Consider the following 16476-nt stretch of genomic DNA (forward strand, 5'->3'; position numbering starts at 1 on the left):
AGAGAGTAAAAGAATTATAAGACCAAGATCTAAGTTATACAGGAAACCCAAAGAAGAGAGACTGGCCAAGGATAGGCCCTGAAAAACCTGCAGGCTTTGAATTTGAACTCTAAAGGGCCACACTTTAAAAGATGTGATGAACTAGATATAAATCAACTTTCACCGGTACTGAAGCTCAAGTTTAAATAATCTTTTTTTTTTTGAGACAGAGTCTTGCTCTGTCACCCAAACTGGAGTGCAGTGGTGTGATCTCAGCTCACTGCAATCTCCACCTCGTGGGTTCAAGTGATTCTCATGTCTCAGCCTCCCAAGTAGGTGGGATTACAGGCATGCACCACCACACCTGGCTAGTTTTTGTAGTTTTAGTAGAGACGGGGTTTCACCATGTTGGCCAGGCTGGTCTCGAATTCTGACCTCAAGTGATCAGCCCCCCTCAGCCTCCCAAAGTGCTGCGATTACAGGCATGAGCTACCATGCCCTGCCTCAAGTTAAAATAATCTTATTATCTTCTTAGAACTGTAAGTGGCCCAGCCCGTCTACCCACTAGAAGCAAACTTGTCTGGAGGAAAGTAAAATCATCCTAGGTTTTACATGATCTCTACTTAACTTACTGTTGTATTCCAACTGTCTAGAACAGAGCCTAGTACTCAATAGGTGCTCAACAAATATATGTTGAATATATTAATGTAAAATAGAATCTTTGCAAAGCCTATGAGAGATAAAATAATTCGACTTCTTTTATTGGCAAAACAGTCTGTTCCTAACATCTGAGTCTTATTTGTGACAGTTGATGAAAAATGACCTAATCTATATATAGCTTTTTCTTAATTTGCGTAACAGTTTTATATTAAATATTAGTAAATCGTTTTATTTCTCCAGCAAATAAGTGCATGTACTTCTTGCTGTGTAAACATTTTATTATGCTCTTTGCATTCAATTTACTTAAATTTAGACAAAAAATAGGCACAATTGATAATTTTCTTTTTTTTTTTTTGAGATGGAGTTTTGCTCTTGTTGCCCAGGCTGGAGTGCAGTGGTGCGAACTCAGCTCACTGCAACCTCTGCCTCCTGGGTTCAGGTGATTCTCCTGCCTCACACTCCCAAGTAGCTGAGATTATAGGTGTCCACCACCACACCCGGCTAATTTTTGTATTTTTAGTAGAAATGGGGTTTCACCATGTTGGCCAGGCTGGCCTCGACCTCCTGACCTCAGGTGATCCACCCACCTCGGCCTCCCAAAGTGCTGGGATTACAGGCATGAGCCACCACGCCCAGCCCACAATGAGTGATTTTTAAAATAATTTTATTCAACATATGCTAATATGCTTGTCTCTGGTTTATCTTTATAGTGAGGTATATTGTACTTTGAAATAAAGAATATTAAATAAATTAGAAATTAATAGCATTTGTAAACTGCATTTCCTCTGTTTTTAGTTCTTATGCAGGCATATTTTTGTTCATTCATTTGATATCTACCTTGAACAAATTTTGCCTAGCAAGTAGTGCAAGTTACAAATTTCATTCATTTACCTTATTTGAGTTTGTATGTAGATTAGGTGCAAAGAAGCTTCTGGGGCTGGCAGATTTTTCCAAGATAGCACCTTTTTTTTTTTTTTTTTTTGGAGACAGAGTCTAGCTCTGTCGCCCAGGCTGGAGTGCAGTGGCATGATCTCAGCTCACTGCAAGCTCTACCTCCCGGGTTCATGCCATTCTCCTGCCTCAGCCTCCCGAGTAGCTGGGACTACAGGCGCCCACCACCATGCCTGGCTAATTTTTTGTATTTTCAGTAGAGACAGGGTTTCACCGTGTTAGCCAGGATGGTCTTGATCTCCTGACCTTGTGATCAGCCAGGTAGCACCTTTTAAGCACTCTTTTATTGCATATTAATTCCCCAAAATCCATTGACAGATTTATTTTAGTCTTAGCAAGCATTCAGGTTACCTTTTAGAAGATCTGGTACATGAGCGATCAGGAATGCTTATTTATTCTCTCATGTAGCGGAAATTATATCCAGAGTAAGAATAGTAAGTTAATGTTTGCATAAAGAGAGCATAGCTGCTGTTGACCTCTTTGGCTCATCTCTATGCAGCCAGTTTTTGTGAGTCAAAATTTCTATCTTAATAATGGTCTAGACCGGGCTCGGTGGCTCATGCCTGTGATCCCAGCACTTTGGGAGGCTGCGGTGGGTGGATCACCTGAGGTCAGGAGTTTGAGACCAGCCTGGCCAACATGGTGAAACCCTGTCTCTGCTAAAAATACAAAAATTAGCTGGGTGTGGTGGGGGGGGCGCCTGTAATCCCAGCTACTTGGGAGGCTGAGGTGAGATAATTGTTTGAACGGGGTAGGCAGAGGTTGCAGTGAGCCAAGATTGCGCCATTGCACTCCAGCCTGGGCAACAAGAGCAAAACTCCGTCTCAAAAAAAAAAAAAAAAAAAAAAGTCTAACCTAGGGCTACAGAGCATACCTTCTCTTTTTCATTTTCTTTTATCTTTGTTTCTTTTTTGAGACAGGGTTTCTCTCTTTTGCCAGGCTGGAGTACAGTGGCATGAATATGGCCCGCTGTAGCCTCAGCCTCCTGGGCTCAAGAGATCCTCCCACCTCAGCCTCCCAAGTAGCTGGGACTACAGGTGTGCACCACTACACCAGCTGGGTTTTTTTTAGGGGTAGAAACGGGGTCTCTCCATGTTGCCCAGGCTGGTCTCAAACTCCTCGGTTCAAGAGATCCTCTCGCCTCAGCCTCCTAAAGTGCCGGGATTACAGGCATGAGCCACTGTATCCGGCCTCACTTTTTCTGTAAAGGATCAGATCCGTAGCTATTTACACATCGTGGGCTATCCAGTCTCTGTGCAACTACTCAGATCTGTCACTGTAACAAGAAAGCAATTATAGACAGTACATAAATGAGTGAATGTGGCCGTTTTCTGGTAAAACTTTATTCATAAAAACAGGTAGCAGGCTGGATTTGGTCTGCAGTTTGTAGTTTGTTAACCCCTGCTCCAACTCATTGAATGACAGTAGTACACCGGAAGAGACATAGTGAGCCTGGGAGCCTTAATGAGAGAGCTAGCTGTCTTCTAAGGATTTTTGTATGACATCTGTGTATTTGGTTCACCCATTTGCCAAATAAGTACTATCATTTCTCTCTTCTTGATCAAGAAATAACAGGTTTCACATGATGCTTTAGAAAAGAATATAGTTGTGCATATATGAGTTGTATAAAAAAAATTAACAGTAAAAAGAAAAAGCTTTTTATGAAGGGAAAAGCAGAAGAATTTCTTCTAAATGAGCTGTCTGATGACAGGAAGATTTGGTTCCAGTTTCATGTAACCACTGGTATGTTCAATTCCTCTTAAATACCAGATTTTACAAGATTGCAACCATTTTGAGGAATAAATAACTTATGGATTAAGTTTAGATGTCATGTGTAGGATGAACAGGTCTAAAGATCTAAGGTACCACTGTTGTAAAATTATAATGGATTAGGGATTTTTGTTAAGTAGATTTTTAGCTGTTCTTATTTTTAAAAAGTAGCTATGTAAGATGATAAACATGTTAATTTGCTTTACTATAGTATAACCATTTTGTTATCTGTATGTATACTATAACAACATATTATAAGCCTCAATTATGCACAATAAAATTTATTTCTAAAAAGCTTAGGCCAGGTGCAGTGGCTCGCACCTGTATTCCCAGCACTTTGGGAGGCCAAGGCAGGAGGATCACTTGAGGCCGGGAGTTCAAGACCATACCAGCCTGGGCAACCTAGTGGGACCCCGTCTCTACGAAAAAAAATTTTTAATTAGCCAGGTGTAGTGGCATGCTCCTGTAGTCCCAGCTACTCAGGTGGAGGTTGAGGCCAAGGTTGGAAAATCGCTTGAGCCAGGGGAGGTTATGATCTCGCCACTGCACTCTAGCCTGGGCGACAGAATGAGACCCTGTCTCAAGAAAAAAAAAAAAAAGTTTAGATGTTGTACACAATTAGGAGAAGTGATGGGGTTATTTCATTAGCCACCTTGTAATTATTTCCCACTAACAGAAATATGATTCATAATTCTGTAATTAACCAGGTTAACAAAAACAGGAACTTTGGTACTTGATTATGAGAAATGTATTCTGGACATGCTCCTTATATGCATGTACATTATGATTCATCAAGTTACAAGACAAAAAGATGATTAAAGAACCATTTGTAAACTGTATGTAACATTAAGGATTTATAAAGCCTGTTCTTAATAGCAAAGGAGTCCATGGGCTACAATTTACTCTCCTATATAATGTGATGTATGTATAATTTTTGACACTAGGTGGAGCAGTTTCCTGGCAAAAGACTTCACAAAGCCCCATATCCCTTTCAGTTAAGCCCAGCTTCTAGACAAAGAACTGTAAAGAGAAGAAAAACGATCGACAATCATTTTATAATTTAAAAACATACCCAAATATTTAGCTATAAGTAGAAGGCTGAATATATTTTACAATTTTTCTGTTTGCCATATATTTTAACCATTGGATTTTCTCATGTTTAAAGTGTTAGTTTTACTTTCTAGAAGCAGTTTGGAAGTAGAAAAGTTGGGAACTATTCAGTTACATTGTAGAATAGATCAGGTTTTATTAGAAGCTGTAACATCAAGGTGTTATCCTTTGAATAATATCTGTGAGCCATTTGTTTCATATGACCATTTTTATAGAAAAAAAGTACTTTTTGTTATAAATTAGATACAAAGAAAATTGTGAGATATGTGCCCCTGTGTAAGATTCAGAGCCTGTTTCTGCTTTAAAGTTTGGGATTATTTCATTATTAAAATATGTGTTAAAAATTGTACATTTACCCTGAAGTACAGGTCAATTGATGACTAAAAAGAAAACAAAAAAAATTATACATTTAAAAAATCTGACATCTTAATTGCTTTTTCATATTTATGACCTCCTCTGTATATGGCACCCTAAGGAGGAAGTACTGTATAGTATTCTGCACTTTTTAAAAGCTGTTTTTTCCTTAGTATAGACATTTCTGATACTTTTTGACTCTTGGCTATTGCTAAAAGTAAATATTATTTGGAAAACTGCATTCATATGAGTTGAAATAAAATGGTGAAATAGTTTCAGTAAGTGAAATATTGTAGTAGTTAATACCATAAAGTGGAATCATTCTTTTTTTAAAAAATTGTTAGCCAGCTTCTTCCCTATCAATTCAGCTTGACTTCTGACTATTGCTTTATTGCTCATTTGTCTAGCCTCCTTTTAAGACAAAAAAGAAATTGCCAAAAGTTAAGGCTCTGGTGTGACTTGATACCAGATGCTTATAACTATGGCTATAAGCATGCAGTGACTCAGTGCTGTTTCAGGAAGACCAACAGACCCTTCTTAGAAAAAAATCTATTTGCCTTTTGTTTGATGAAGGCATGAAAGCTCTTCTCCCTGTCTTTCCCTAAGGAATGACTCATATATTAACTCTGCTGAGCATCACCACATCAAAAGAAGAAACCAAGGTCTTCAGGACATAGGGCTGGGTTTTTGCCAAGGAAAAGGGGTATGCACAGACTGGGTAACTTCCTGCCCTTAAGTTTATTAATGTATGCTTAAATGAAAGCCAAGAAAATTTAGTTTAGCTTAAATTTGTTGTTGAGCATACATTTTAAACAATTTATACTAGCCCCCCCGCCCTTTTTTAACAGCTCTCATAAATATGTAGTTCATTTCTCTTGAATACTTAAGTCAACTGTATGATCAAAAGTTGCTTGGGTCTAGAGAACAAAGGTGAAACATGCCTTCTTTTTCTTTTTCTTTTTCTTTTTTTTTTAGACGGAGGCTCACTCTGTCTCCCAGGCTGGAGTGCAATGGCGCAATCTTGGCTCACGGCAAACTCCATCTCCCACGTTCAAGCGATTCTCCTGCCTCACCCTCCCGAATAGTTGGGACTACAAGCATGCGCCACCACACCCGGCTAATTTTTTGTATTTTTAGTAGAGACAGGAGTTTCACAATGTTGGCCAGGCTGGTCTCGAACTCCTGACCTCAAGTGATCTGCCCGCCTCAGCCTCCCAAACTGCTGGGATTACAGGCGTGAGCCACCACACCTGGCCAAACATGCCTTTTAATATGGATTAATTCAATATAATAAAAATAGCTTCAAAGACAGTACCTTATAACTTGGAGCATGAACTAATACTATAGAGTTCATATTTCTTTTGTTTTGGCCAGCAATTTTATATTTGCACTTTTATAGTATAATCTCATATTTCTACCCTATGACCTAGGTAACAGGCATTATTAGGCTTTTTGTTAAACAAAGGAAGAGATAGAAGTTACCAACAGTAATTTACCAACAGATTTAGAAAACTGAAATCCACATTAATGCATGCCCCAGTTACTGCTTTTTGACAGTTTGTTTCTTTGTTTTTTGTTTTGGTTTTTGGTTTTTTTTTTTTTTTTGAGACAGGGTCTTGCTCTGTCGCTCAGGCTGGAGTGCAGTGGCATGATCATAGCTCACTGCAACCTTGAACTCCTGGGCTCGAGTGGTCCTCCCATCTCAGCCTCCCAAGTAGCTGGGACTACAGGCATATGCCACCACACTGGGCTAATATTTTTTCTTAGTAGAGACGGAATCTCACTGTGTTGTCCGGGCTAGTCTCGAACTCCTGGGCTCAAGTGATCCTGCTGCCTCGGCCTCTCAAAATGTTAGGATTTCAAGCATGAGACACTGTTCCCAGCCTGTACTGCATTTTGTAAAGAGAGACCAGAGGCATAACTTGGGACCTTCTTCACAAAAAGAATATAAACACTGGTTAAACTTGTCAGTGCCCATTGGGAATCGATATTTTACACTCTAGCCTTCTAGAATTATTTGCTGTAGACCATAACCTTGTTTTCTGACTCTAATGAGAAAAACAATGATTAAAAAAATTCTGAAGAGAATTCCTGTGTTTGCAAAAGGGTTTCTGAAGTCCCCTGAAAGAAAACAAAGGTTTTGCAAGTCATACAAACAACCATTTTTCATCTTTTTTTGTTTATTTATCACACAGATATTCCTAATGAATCACATTCCAGACTAACCACTGACTGCTTTTGTTCCTTAGTGAAGAAGTATGGCAAATAAATGTTTTCCCAGTGAATCAGCACAGGATTCTTGATTTTATTACCTTTGCCCTAAACTTTCCAGACAAAACTAATTGGAAGTTTTGCCTTTGGGATCTCACTTGACTTCTGTGTATAGATGATGGATTAGGCTATGAATTGACATTACAGATGTTGTCCAAACAACTCCAGTCTTTAGGAATGTTTTATCAGTTCTGAGGGAGCCGTCTAGAGTGGAAGAATGTCTGTCTGTCTGTTTTGTCTGCTTGCCTTCCTTAAAAATACTGATACACACACAACACACATTCTGCACTCTTAATGTGATGTTGTAGTCTTCATCTCGGTTGATAAGTATACTTGCCTAAATTAGGCTAATAATTAATATGAACATTTTAGGTCTTTCATTTTTAAAATATATCTCTGTAAGACAGGACCCTAAAGTAAACCCAACAGTATTCTGTCTCTGGTCTTTTGGATGGTATACTGTTTTTCTTGATGAAACATAGACATGAGTATAACCTTTTCAGTCCTTTAAATGCTACAAAGTGTGTGAAGAAGGTACAATTATAGTAAATCATGAGCCGCTGTAGTATAAATCCAGAAAACTTGAAAAGTTCAAAATCCAGAAATGTTTTACTTACTTAATATTAAGCAGCAGTGTACATACTGATTTATCATTTTACTAATATGATTTTTTCACAAATTCAAGTATGAATATATTCACCCCTTTCTTACTATGACCCTAATTAGTGTTTGTGGCACAAGGATTTCTTTCTCTGGGCTTAACATAGATACTATATTATTATCAGAAAACTACTTAAAACTCTTCACTACCAGATTAGGATGGAGATAGGTAGGTAGATAGATAGATAGATAGATAGATAGATAGATAGATAGATAGATAGATGTGGTTTTGTATAATTTTACCCTTCTAGGACAATTTTTTTTGAATTCTAAGTTTCTCTTAATTAGAAGAACTAGTAGTGTATTGTTATTCTTAAAGCTAGAGTAAAAATTGATTACATAGAATTAGTTCGGTTTTTTTCTAATCACTAAAACTTTTCTAATCACTAAAACTCATGGAAGAATGTAAATCATGGAAATGTAACTTTTTAAACTTATGTAAAAAGAGTTTTTAAAAGATAAAATATCTTTTTCCACAGACAAGTACCTACATCTGCTCTTACTAGAAATCTTACCCTTTCATCTAAGTATAGTTTGCTCTCACCCAGACATACTCCTGCCTGGCCAAGCACTACATCTTTTATCCTGGACAAGGCAAAATTATTCCATTACCAATCTTTGGAAAATATAATGTAATACAGCTCATGAGACTGGATATATGGAACTCTGAAATGAAGCAAATCCAGATGTCCAATATGTTGCAAATAACCAAGCTATCTTGTTGATTTAACTTCGTCTAGAATAACTATACTGAGTTACCAAAAATAAAACAGACCTTTATTTGCCACTTTTCTTTTCTTTTTTTTTTTTTTTAAGACAGGGTCTCATTCTGTCACAGTGGCGTGATCTCAGCTCACAGCAACTTTGACCTCCCAGGCTCAAGCAATCCTTCCACTTCACTGGGACTACAGGTGCACACCACCATACCCAGCTAATTTTTTGTTTTGTTTTGTTTTGTTTTGAGAGAGAGGGTCTCTCCATGTTACCCAGGCTGGTCTCAAAACTCCTGGGCTCCAGTGAGTCTCCCGCCTCAGCCTCCCAAAGTGCTGAGAATACAGACATGAGCCACCCTGCCTTGCCTATTTGCCACTTTAAGATGTACTCCCTGTATTGATCTTTACCTTGCCACATGTCACATCCTTTTACATGTGTTCAGACTCACTTTATAGCACAGCAGATGGTCTGTCTTGGCAAATATTTCATGTGTACTTGAAAATAATATATATTTGGCTCTTGCTGGGTGGTATTTTCTATGTTATTCAAATCTTCTGTGTCCATACAATTATCAATGTAGTTGTTCTATCAATTAATGAAATATAGATGTTGACGTTTTCAACTATGTATGTGCCAGGCATGGTGGCTCACCTCTAATCCCAGTGCTTTGGGAGGCCAAGGCAGGAGGATCCCTTGAACTGAGTTTGAGACCAGCCTGGACAACATAGGCAGACCCTGTCTCTACAAAAAATAGAAAAATTAGATGGGGCCAGGTGTGGTGGCTCACACCAGTAATCCCAGCACTTTGGGAGGCCTTCTTGGGAGAATCTCTTGAGCCCAGGAGTTTGAGACTAGCCTGGGCAACATAGGGGGACCCATCTCTAAAAATAACAAAAAAAAAATTATCTGGGCCAGGTGTGCTGGCTCACACCTGTAATGCCAGCACTTTGGGAGGCGTTGGTAGGAGGATCCCCTGAGCCTAGGAGTTTAAGCAACATAGGGAGACCTGTCTACAAATAATGAAAAAAAATTAGCTGGGCTGGGCACTCTGGCTTACACCTGTAATCCCAGCACTTTGAGAGACTGAGGTGGGTAGATCACTTGAGCCCAAGAGTTAGAGACCAGCCTGGGCAACAGGCAAAACCCCACCTCTACAAAAAATTAGCCAGGTGTGGTGGTGTACACCTGTAGTCCCAGCTACCCAGGAAGCTGAGGTGGGAAGATCACCAGAACTCTAGAGGTTGAGGCTGCAGTGAGCCAAGATCTTGCCACTGCACTCCAGTTTGGGTGATGGAATGAGAGACCCTGTCTCAACAACAACAACAACAAAATTAGTTGGTTGTGGTATCTTGCACCAGCAGTCCCAGTTGGGTGGATCACCTGAGGTCAGGAGTTCAAAACCAGCCTCACCAACATGGTGAAACCACATCTCTACCAAAAATACAAAAATTAGCTGGGTGTGGTGGCGGGTGCCTGTAACCCCAGCTACTTGGGAGGCTGAGGCAGGAGAATTGCTTGAACCCCAGAGGCGAAGGTTGCAGTGAGCCAAGATCGTGCCATTGCACTCCAGCCTGGGCAACAGAGTGAGACTCTGTCTCAAAAAAAATAAAATAAATTTCTAGCTATAATTGGGGATTTGTTCATTTCTGTGTTCTGTCAGTTTTTGCTTTATGTATTTTCACACTCTGTTATTGGGTGTATACACATTTAGAATTGGTCTGACTTCCTGAGAATTAGACCTTTTATCATTTGTTCCTATGAATCTCTGTTAATATTCTTTGTCGTTAAATCTACTTTGTCTTAATATCAATTTAGCTACTTTATCTTTTTTATGGATTTTTTAAATGGTTTTTCTTTTCCCATTTCTTTACTCTTTCTTTTCTGGGTTCTTAATATTTAAAGTGGGTTTCTTATAGACAGCGTGTACTAATCCAGTCTGACAGTGTCTGCCTGAATTTATACATTTGGTCCATTTGCAATTAATGTAGTTATCAATATAATTGGGTTTAAGTCTACCCTCAAACTGTTTGTCATATCTAATTTTTCATTCCTTTTTCTTTTTTCTCTGCCTTCTTTTGGACTGAGGATTTTTTGGTTTGGTTTTGTTTTGTTTTGTTTTTTGGTGTTTTTGTTTTTTTTTTTTTTGGTATTGAATTTATTTGCTTGTTTGTTCTACTTCTTTTAAAATTTTTAGTGGTATAGCTAGGTGTAGTGATGCATGCCTGTGGTCCCAGCTACTCGGGAGGCTGAGGTAGAATCTCATGAGCCTGGGCAGTCAAGACTTCACTGAGCTGTGATCACACTACTGCCCTCCAGCCTGGGCAACAGGGTAGGACCCTTTCTCAAAAAAAAAAGAAAAAAAAAATTAGTGGTTGTCCTAAGGTTTGCAATATGCTCCATTAACTTACAGGGTGAACAATGAAGTATTGTTTTCTCATTTTGTATAAAATATAACAACCTTATAATAGTGTTCTTCATTTCCTCCTCCCATAATTTATAATTTATGCTTTAGTTGTCATACATTTTACTTCTTGTATATTTTACTTCCTCATATGTCGTAAATCCACAGTACTGTTTTGAAATATATTTTTTTGAAATATATTTTCCCTAGCTCCCAGATTCACAGGTATTTTTTTCTTTGACATTTTAAAGAAGTAATTCTGATGTCCTGTGGTTTGCATTATTTCTGATGAAAAGTCTGACCTATTTTTCCCTGTAGATAATGTTTTATTTTTATCTACTCTATTGTTTTTAAGACTTTTCCTCTTATCATTGAATTATAGCAATTTCATTATGACATGATTGTGATGATTTTTAGCAGTTTGATTATGTTTTATTTTCTATTTTCTTTTTTCTTTTTTTGAGATGGCATCTTGCTCTGACGTCAGGCTGGAGTGCAGTGGTGTAATCTCAGCTCACTGCAATCTCCGCCTCCCGGATTCAAGCCATTCCCCTGCCTCAGCCTCCCGAGTAGCTGGGATTACAGGTGCGCACCACCATACCCAGCTAATTTTTGTATTTTTAGTAGGGATGGGGTTTCACCATGTTAGCCAGGATGGTCTCAATCTCCTGACCTCATGATCCACCCACCTTGGCCTCGCAAAGCGCTGGGATTACAGGCGTGAGCCACCATGCCCGGCCTATATGTTTTCTTTTCTTTTCTTTTTTGTGCTGGCATGCAGTGGTGAGATCTCAGCTCACCACACCCTCTGCCTCCTGGGTTCAAGCGATTCTCCTGCCCCAGCCTCCCCAGTAGCTGGGATTATAGGCACTTGCCACCATGCCCGGCTAATTTTTTGTATTTTTAGTAGAGACAGGTTTCACCATGTTGGCCAGGCTAGTCTCGAACTCCTGACCTCATGATCCACCCACCTCGGCCTCCCAAAGTGCTGGGATTACAGGCGTGAGCCACCGCACCCAGCCCATGTGTTTTATTTTCTTTGTGTCGATCCTGACTGGATTTGTTCAGTTTCTTAAGTCTGCGGATTGATACTTTTCATCAAATCTGGGTCTGTTTCTATTGAGCAATATTTCTTTTGGTTATGAGTTATAATTTGCTGCTTCGCATATCTAGTAATATTATATTGAGTGCTAGTAATTTTTAATTGAATGCTAGATATGTAGTATTAAATTGTTGATTGTATGGATTTTGTCTTCCACTATAGAACATTGATGTGGGGGGAGGGTGAAGGGGACAATTAAGTTACCTGTGGATCAGCTTGATCTTTTTAAGACTTGTTTTAGACCCTGTTAGGGTCAGACTAGAGTAGCTTTCACCTTAGGACCAGAAGGAAAGGTCGTACCTACCCAGGCATGACCTTTCTGGGTTGAATGCTGAGTCTCTCTACTCTAGCTGGTTGATCACAAATGTTTCCCAGGCCTGTGTGAACTCTGGGAATTGGTCAGTTTACAAATCCCCAGTAACTATTCTTTTCCCCGTAGTTCTTGTAGTTCTTTGCCTGGACTTGTGGTCTCACCTTAGCATGCAACACAGCTTTGTGTGCCAGAGTCTGAAGGGGACCCCTGTGCAGATTTCTAGAGTTCCTTCTCTCTGTGTAGCTTTCTCTTTTCTGGTATACTGCCTCATAAATTCTGACTGCCTCAGCCTTCTTGAATCCTGAACTCGTGAACCCCAATCTCATTCTCAACTCGGCAGGAGCAACATGCTTTGTTTGGGCTCTTGCTCTTTTGACCATGGAATTTTTGGCAGGCATGGAATGTGTCTACAGACAAGAAGCCAGAGTCAATGTATGGTTTCTTCATTTTTATCCCTTCTCTTAGTAATCAAAGCCCTGTACTGCCTGTAGTACAATGTCTAAAAAGAATTGTCCCATATATTTTGTCCAGTTTTCTAATTGTTTGCTATAGAAATGGAAGTCTAGTATCCATTACTTCATCCGGCCGTGAGACAGAAAACCTTCAGCCATAGACCGGGATCCCTAACCCATGCTCCCACAAGAGTTGGAACCTGCTGCTCAGTAAATATATAAATTTTATATCCTGTGGCAGGTTTTATCCAGTTAGGCTTTTCAATTAATACTATAGCTGTTTGGGTCTTTACCCTCTTGTTTCTTTGTTTAGTATGGTTAAAAATGTGACTCATATTTGCTACATTGTAGTGAGACTTGTAGTTTTTAGAAAATATACTTTAAAAGTAGTTTGAATTATGTGTAACTTTTAAAACTTTTAATCAAAAATTTTTTTATTTGAATTTTTCATATAAACATATTTTTTCATTCAAATCGGTTATATTTAAAAACCATTAAGCTAAAATGTTGAATAGAACTTGTGAGGTTTCCTATCACTTAATATAGTTTAAACTATGAACAAAGGACAAGAAACTGAGTTGTTAATGTTCATTTTGTCTGGGAACCACCACATCTGCCTCAAAGGCTGAGTAATCATGACTTATTAGTGTGGTTATGGAAAATATATGTCAGTTTAGTTGAGTGAATGAACAGACTTCTTTAGAAGAAAGAATTCTCAAATCAGAGACTTGAAAAAACATTCTCAAATCAGATTGTTGAAAATTTCCCTTTTCAGAATAACTAAAAATGAAAACTATAAAGAACTTTTATTTTATTGGATAATGTGTTTAATCTGTTAGGATAGTTTTTTTATATTTCTGGAATGCAAATATAGCTTTTTCTTTCCTATGTATCCCAGAAATCTCATTATTTTAGCTCCCAGGGCAATTTTATTTTTGTTCACTTGAAATTCATTTCTAACTTTAGCTGTAGACTAACTACCTGTAGCCAAAGAGGACAGTAACATGGGGACAGCATGGACAAACTCTTAAATTTTCTTCTTTTTCACTTATTGGCATTCATATGTCTCTTTTGTGTTTTCTAATAGTAAAGGTGGAAGTTACAGCTGATTTCTTCTTTTTTTTTAAATTATGTCTGATAGCTATAATTGTATGAGGAGAAATGTTTCACAAACTATGCAGTTATTCTGAATATCACAAACTTTGGGGGTTTTTTGTAGTATCACAAAATAATTCTTTTTTCCCCCAAGTGTGAAATCTCTTGTGTGCACCTGGCATTTAAAGAAATGATTGTAGATTTCATGGTTAATCATAAGTTTTCAAAAACCTAAGTAGTCAAAGTATTTTCAAAATCTTATATAATTATTTTAATACTTTAATATTTCTGCATTTCCAAGAATTAAAAGTCCCCAAAAAGAGGAACAAAGGCTAAAACTTCACATCGATTTTTTTGATCCAGAAAAAACTAATAATTAACTGATTCAGTTCCAAGGATTTCATTTTTTAGGTATTATTTTAACAGAAAATGCCGATTCTATTTAGAGATAAATATCACATATGTGTGAACAACTTTGTATATTAACATCAAATAAAATTTTATTATCTTGATAGTAGAATGTCTTAGTTTTATTTTTATCACTAGATTTTATGTACTTTGAACCACAGATTCTTTCATCAATCTTAAAATACTTTCTTATACACAGAGCCCACTTACTTTTCTGTGGGACTGACTCATTTATGAAAAATCATTGGAGAAATCTTTAATAGAAACTGTCAGATTCAGAAATACTTGCACAATATAATTAGTAATAAAATCTCATATGTGTATATATGTAAATAATTTTATTCTACAAATAAAGTATTTATCTTCATAATAGCTGATGGCTGCTAGTTACTGTATGCTAGAGGACATCTATCAACCTATGCTTAAGGGACCCAGGAATTTATATTTTAACCAACTCCCTAGTATGCAGACACCTCATCTTGTGCTTTTAGGAACCATTGTGTAAAACTCATTGATACTGGTTTCACAGTTACATTTTTGCTTTATGATCTCACTGGGAAAGGTTACATGAGGTGGTAGATCACCAGCTGTTTTTAAGTAAGGACGTAAAGTGATATTCTCAAATTGTGCCTAAAAGAACAGTGGCTCAGGAAGTTTTTTTTAATAAAAGGAATTGTCTAACAAATGAGAAATATAGATAAATAAAATAAAAGTCAAGCAAGGAATTAGATCAGTGGTTGCCGGGGACTAGGACTTGAGGGAGGGAATTGGCCACAGAGGAACACAAGGGATTTTTTTTTATAAGGGATGGGGCCTTGTTCCGTTGTCCAGACTGGAGTGCAGTGGCACAATCATAGCCCACTACAGCCTCCAACACCTGGGCTCAAGCAATGCCTCCTACCTCCTGAGTAGCTGGGACTACAGGCACATGCCACAATGCATGGCTAATTTTTTAAATTTTTGTAGAGATGAGGTCTTGCTTTGTAGCCCAGGCTGGTCTCGAACTCCTGGCTTCAAGCAGTCATCCTGGCTCAGCCGCCCAAAGTGGTGGGAATACAGGCATGAGCTGCTGTGCCTGGCCAAGGGATCATTTTTGCAGTAATGGAAATGTTCTGTATCTTGATTGGTGTGGTTATATGGCTGAATATGTTTGTCAAAGCTAATTGAAATGTAGACCTCAAATAAGTGACTCATTATGTGTAAATTTTACCTCAATAAATCTGATTTTTTTTTAAGTCAACCAGGAAGAGATTCTGGGAAGGATTATTTTCTTCATATTACTAACTGCATCTTGAAATTATTTAGAATTATTTTTGTTCTTTGAAAGCTAAGATTTTTCTTACACGGTAATTAATATATTTTTAAAATAATGTGTATTGATAATTTTTTAATAGTTCTTATCAGAAGTTTCTTGTATTTGTTTTATAGGGTCCACATATAGCCTCAGTTACATTAGCTGCTTATGAATGCAATTCAGTTAATTTTCCCGAACCACCCTATCCTGATCAGATTATTTGTCCAGATGAAGAGGGCACTGAAGGAACCATTTCTTTGTGGAGTATCATCTCAAAAGTTAGGATTGAAGCCTGCATGTGGGTAAGATATGCATTTTCATATTTGTTTAAAACTAACCTCACCATCTTGATAGTGTGTGTACCTTATTGAAATGGAATCTCAACATATTCCTTGTCAGTAAATGATTCAGTCAGTAACCAGCTACCTACTTCCAAGGCAAAAGAAACCTTTTAGAGCATCTCCTATTCATGAATGGCATTGAGAAGAAAGGCATGAACCATATGTTATCACAAAGCAACTGAGGCCAAGTAGACTCCAGCAGGGAAAGGGAGTACAGATGATGGAACTACAGTTGAGCCTTGAACCATGTGTGGGTTAGGGGTGCCAACCCCCTGTGCAGTAGGAAATCCACATATAACTTTTGACTCCCCAAAAACTTAACTGCTAATAGCCTACTGTTGAACGGAAGCCTTAATGATAAATAGTAGATTAACACATATTTTGTATGTGTTAATATAGTATTGTATACTATATTACAAAGAAAATTATAAGGGAAAGGAAATATATTTATCATTAATTAAGTGGAAACAGATCATCATTTCCACTCCATTTTCATGTTGAAGAGGCTGAGGCTGAGGAGGAGGCGGAGGGAAAGAAGGGGTTGGTCTTGCTGTCTTAGGGGTGGCACAGGCAAAGGAGGTGGAGGAGGTAGATGGGGAGC

At 38.1% G+C, this 16476-nt stretch overlaps 1 protein-coding gene across 1 annotated transcript in view; it reads left to right on the forward strand.

Moving 5' to 3' along the window:
• VMP1 (vacuole membrane protein 1) overlaps window positions 1-16476 on the forward strand; it is a 133878-nt gene that overhangs the window by 41261 nt on the left and 76141 nt on the right. Inside the window, exon 6 of the mRNA XM_034942599.3 lies at window positions 15669-15836. Within this exon, the coding sequence (XP_034798490.1) occupies window positions 15669-15836 (168 nt within the window). The remainder of the gene's footprint in view (window positions 1-15668; window positions 15837-16476) is intronic.

This window comes from Pan paniscus, chromosome 19, assembly GCF_029289425.2.
Source record: "Pan paniscus chromosome 19, NHGRI_mPanPan1-v2.0_pri, whole genome shotgun sequence".
Taxonomy (NCBI): domain Eukaryota; kingdom Metazoa; phylum Chordata; class Mammalia; order Primates; family Hominidae; genus Pan; species Pan paniscus.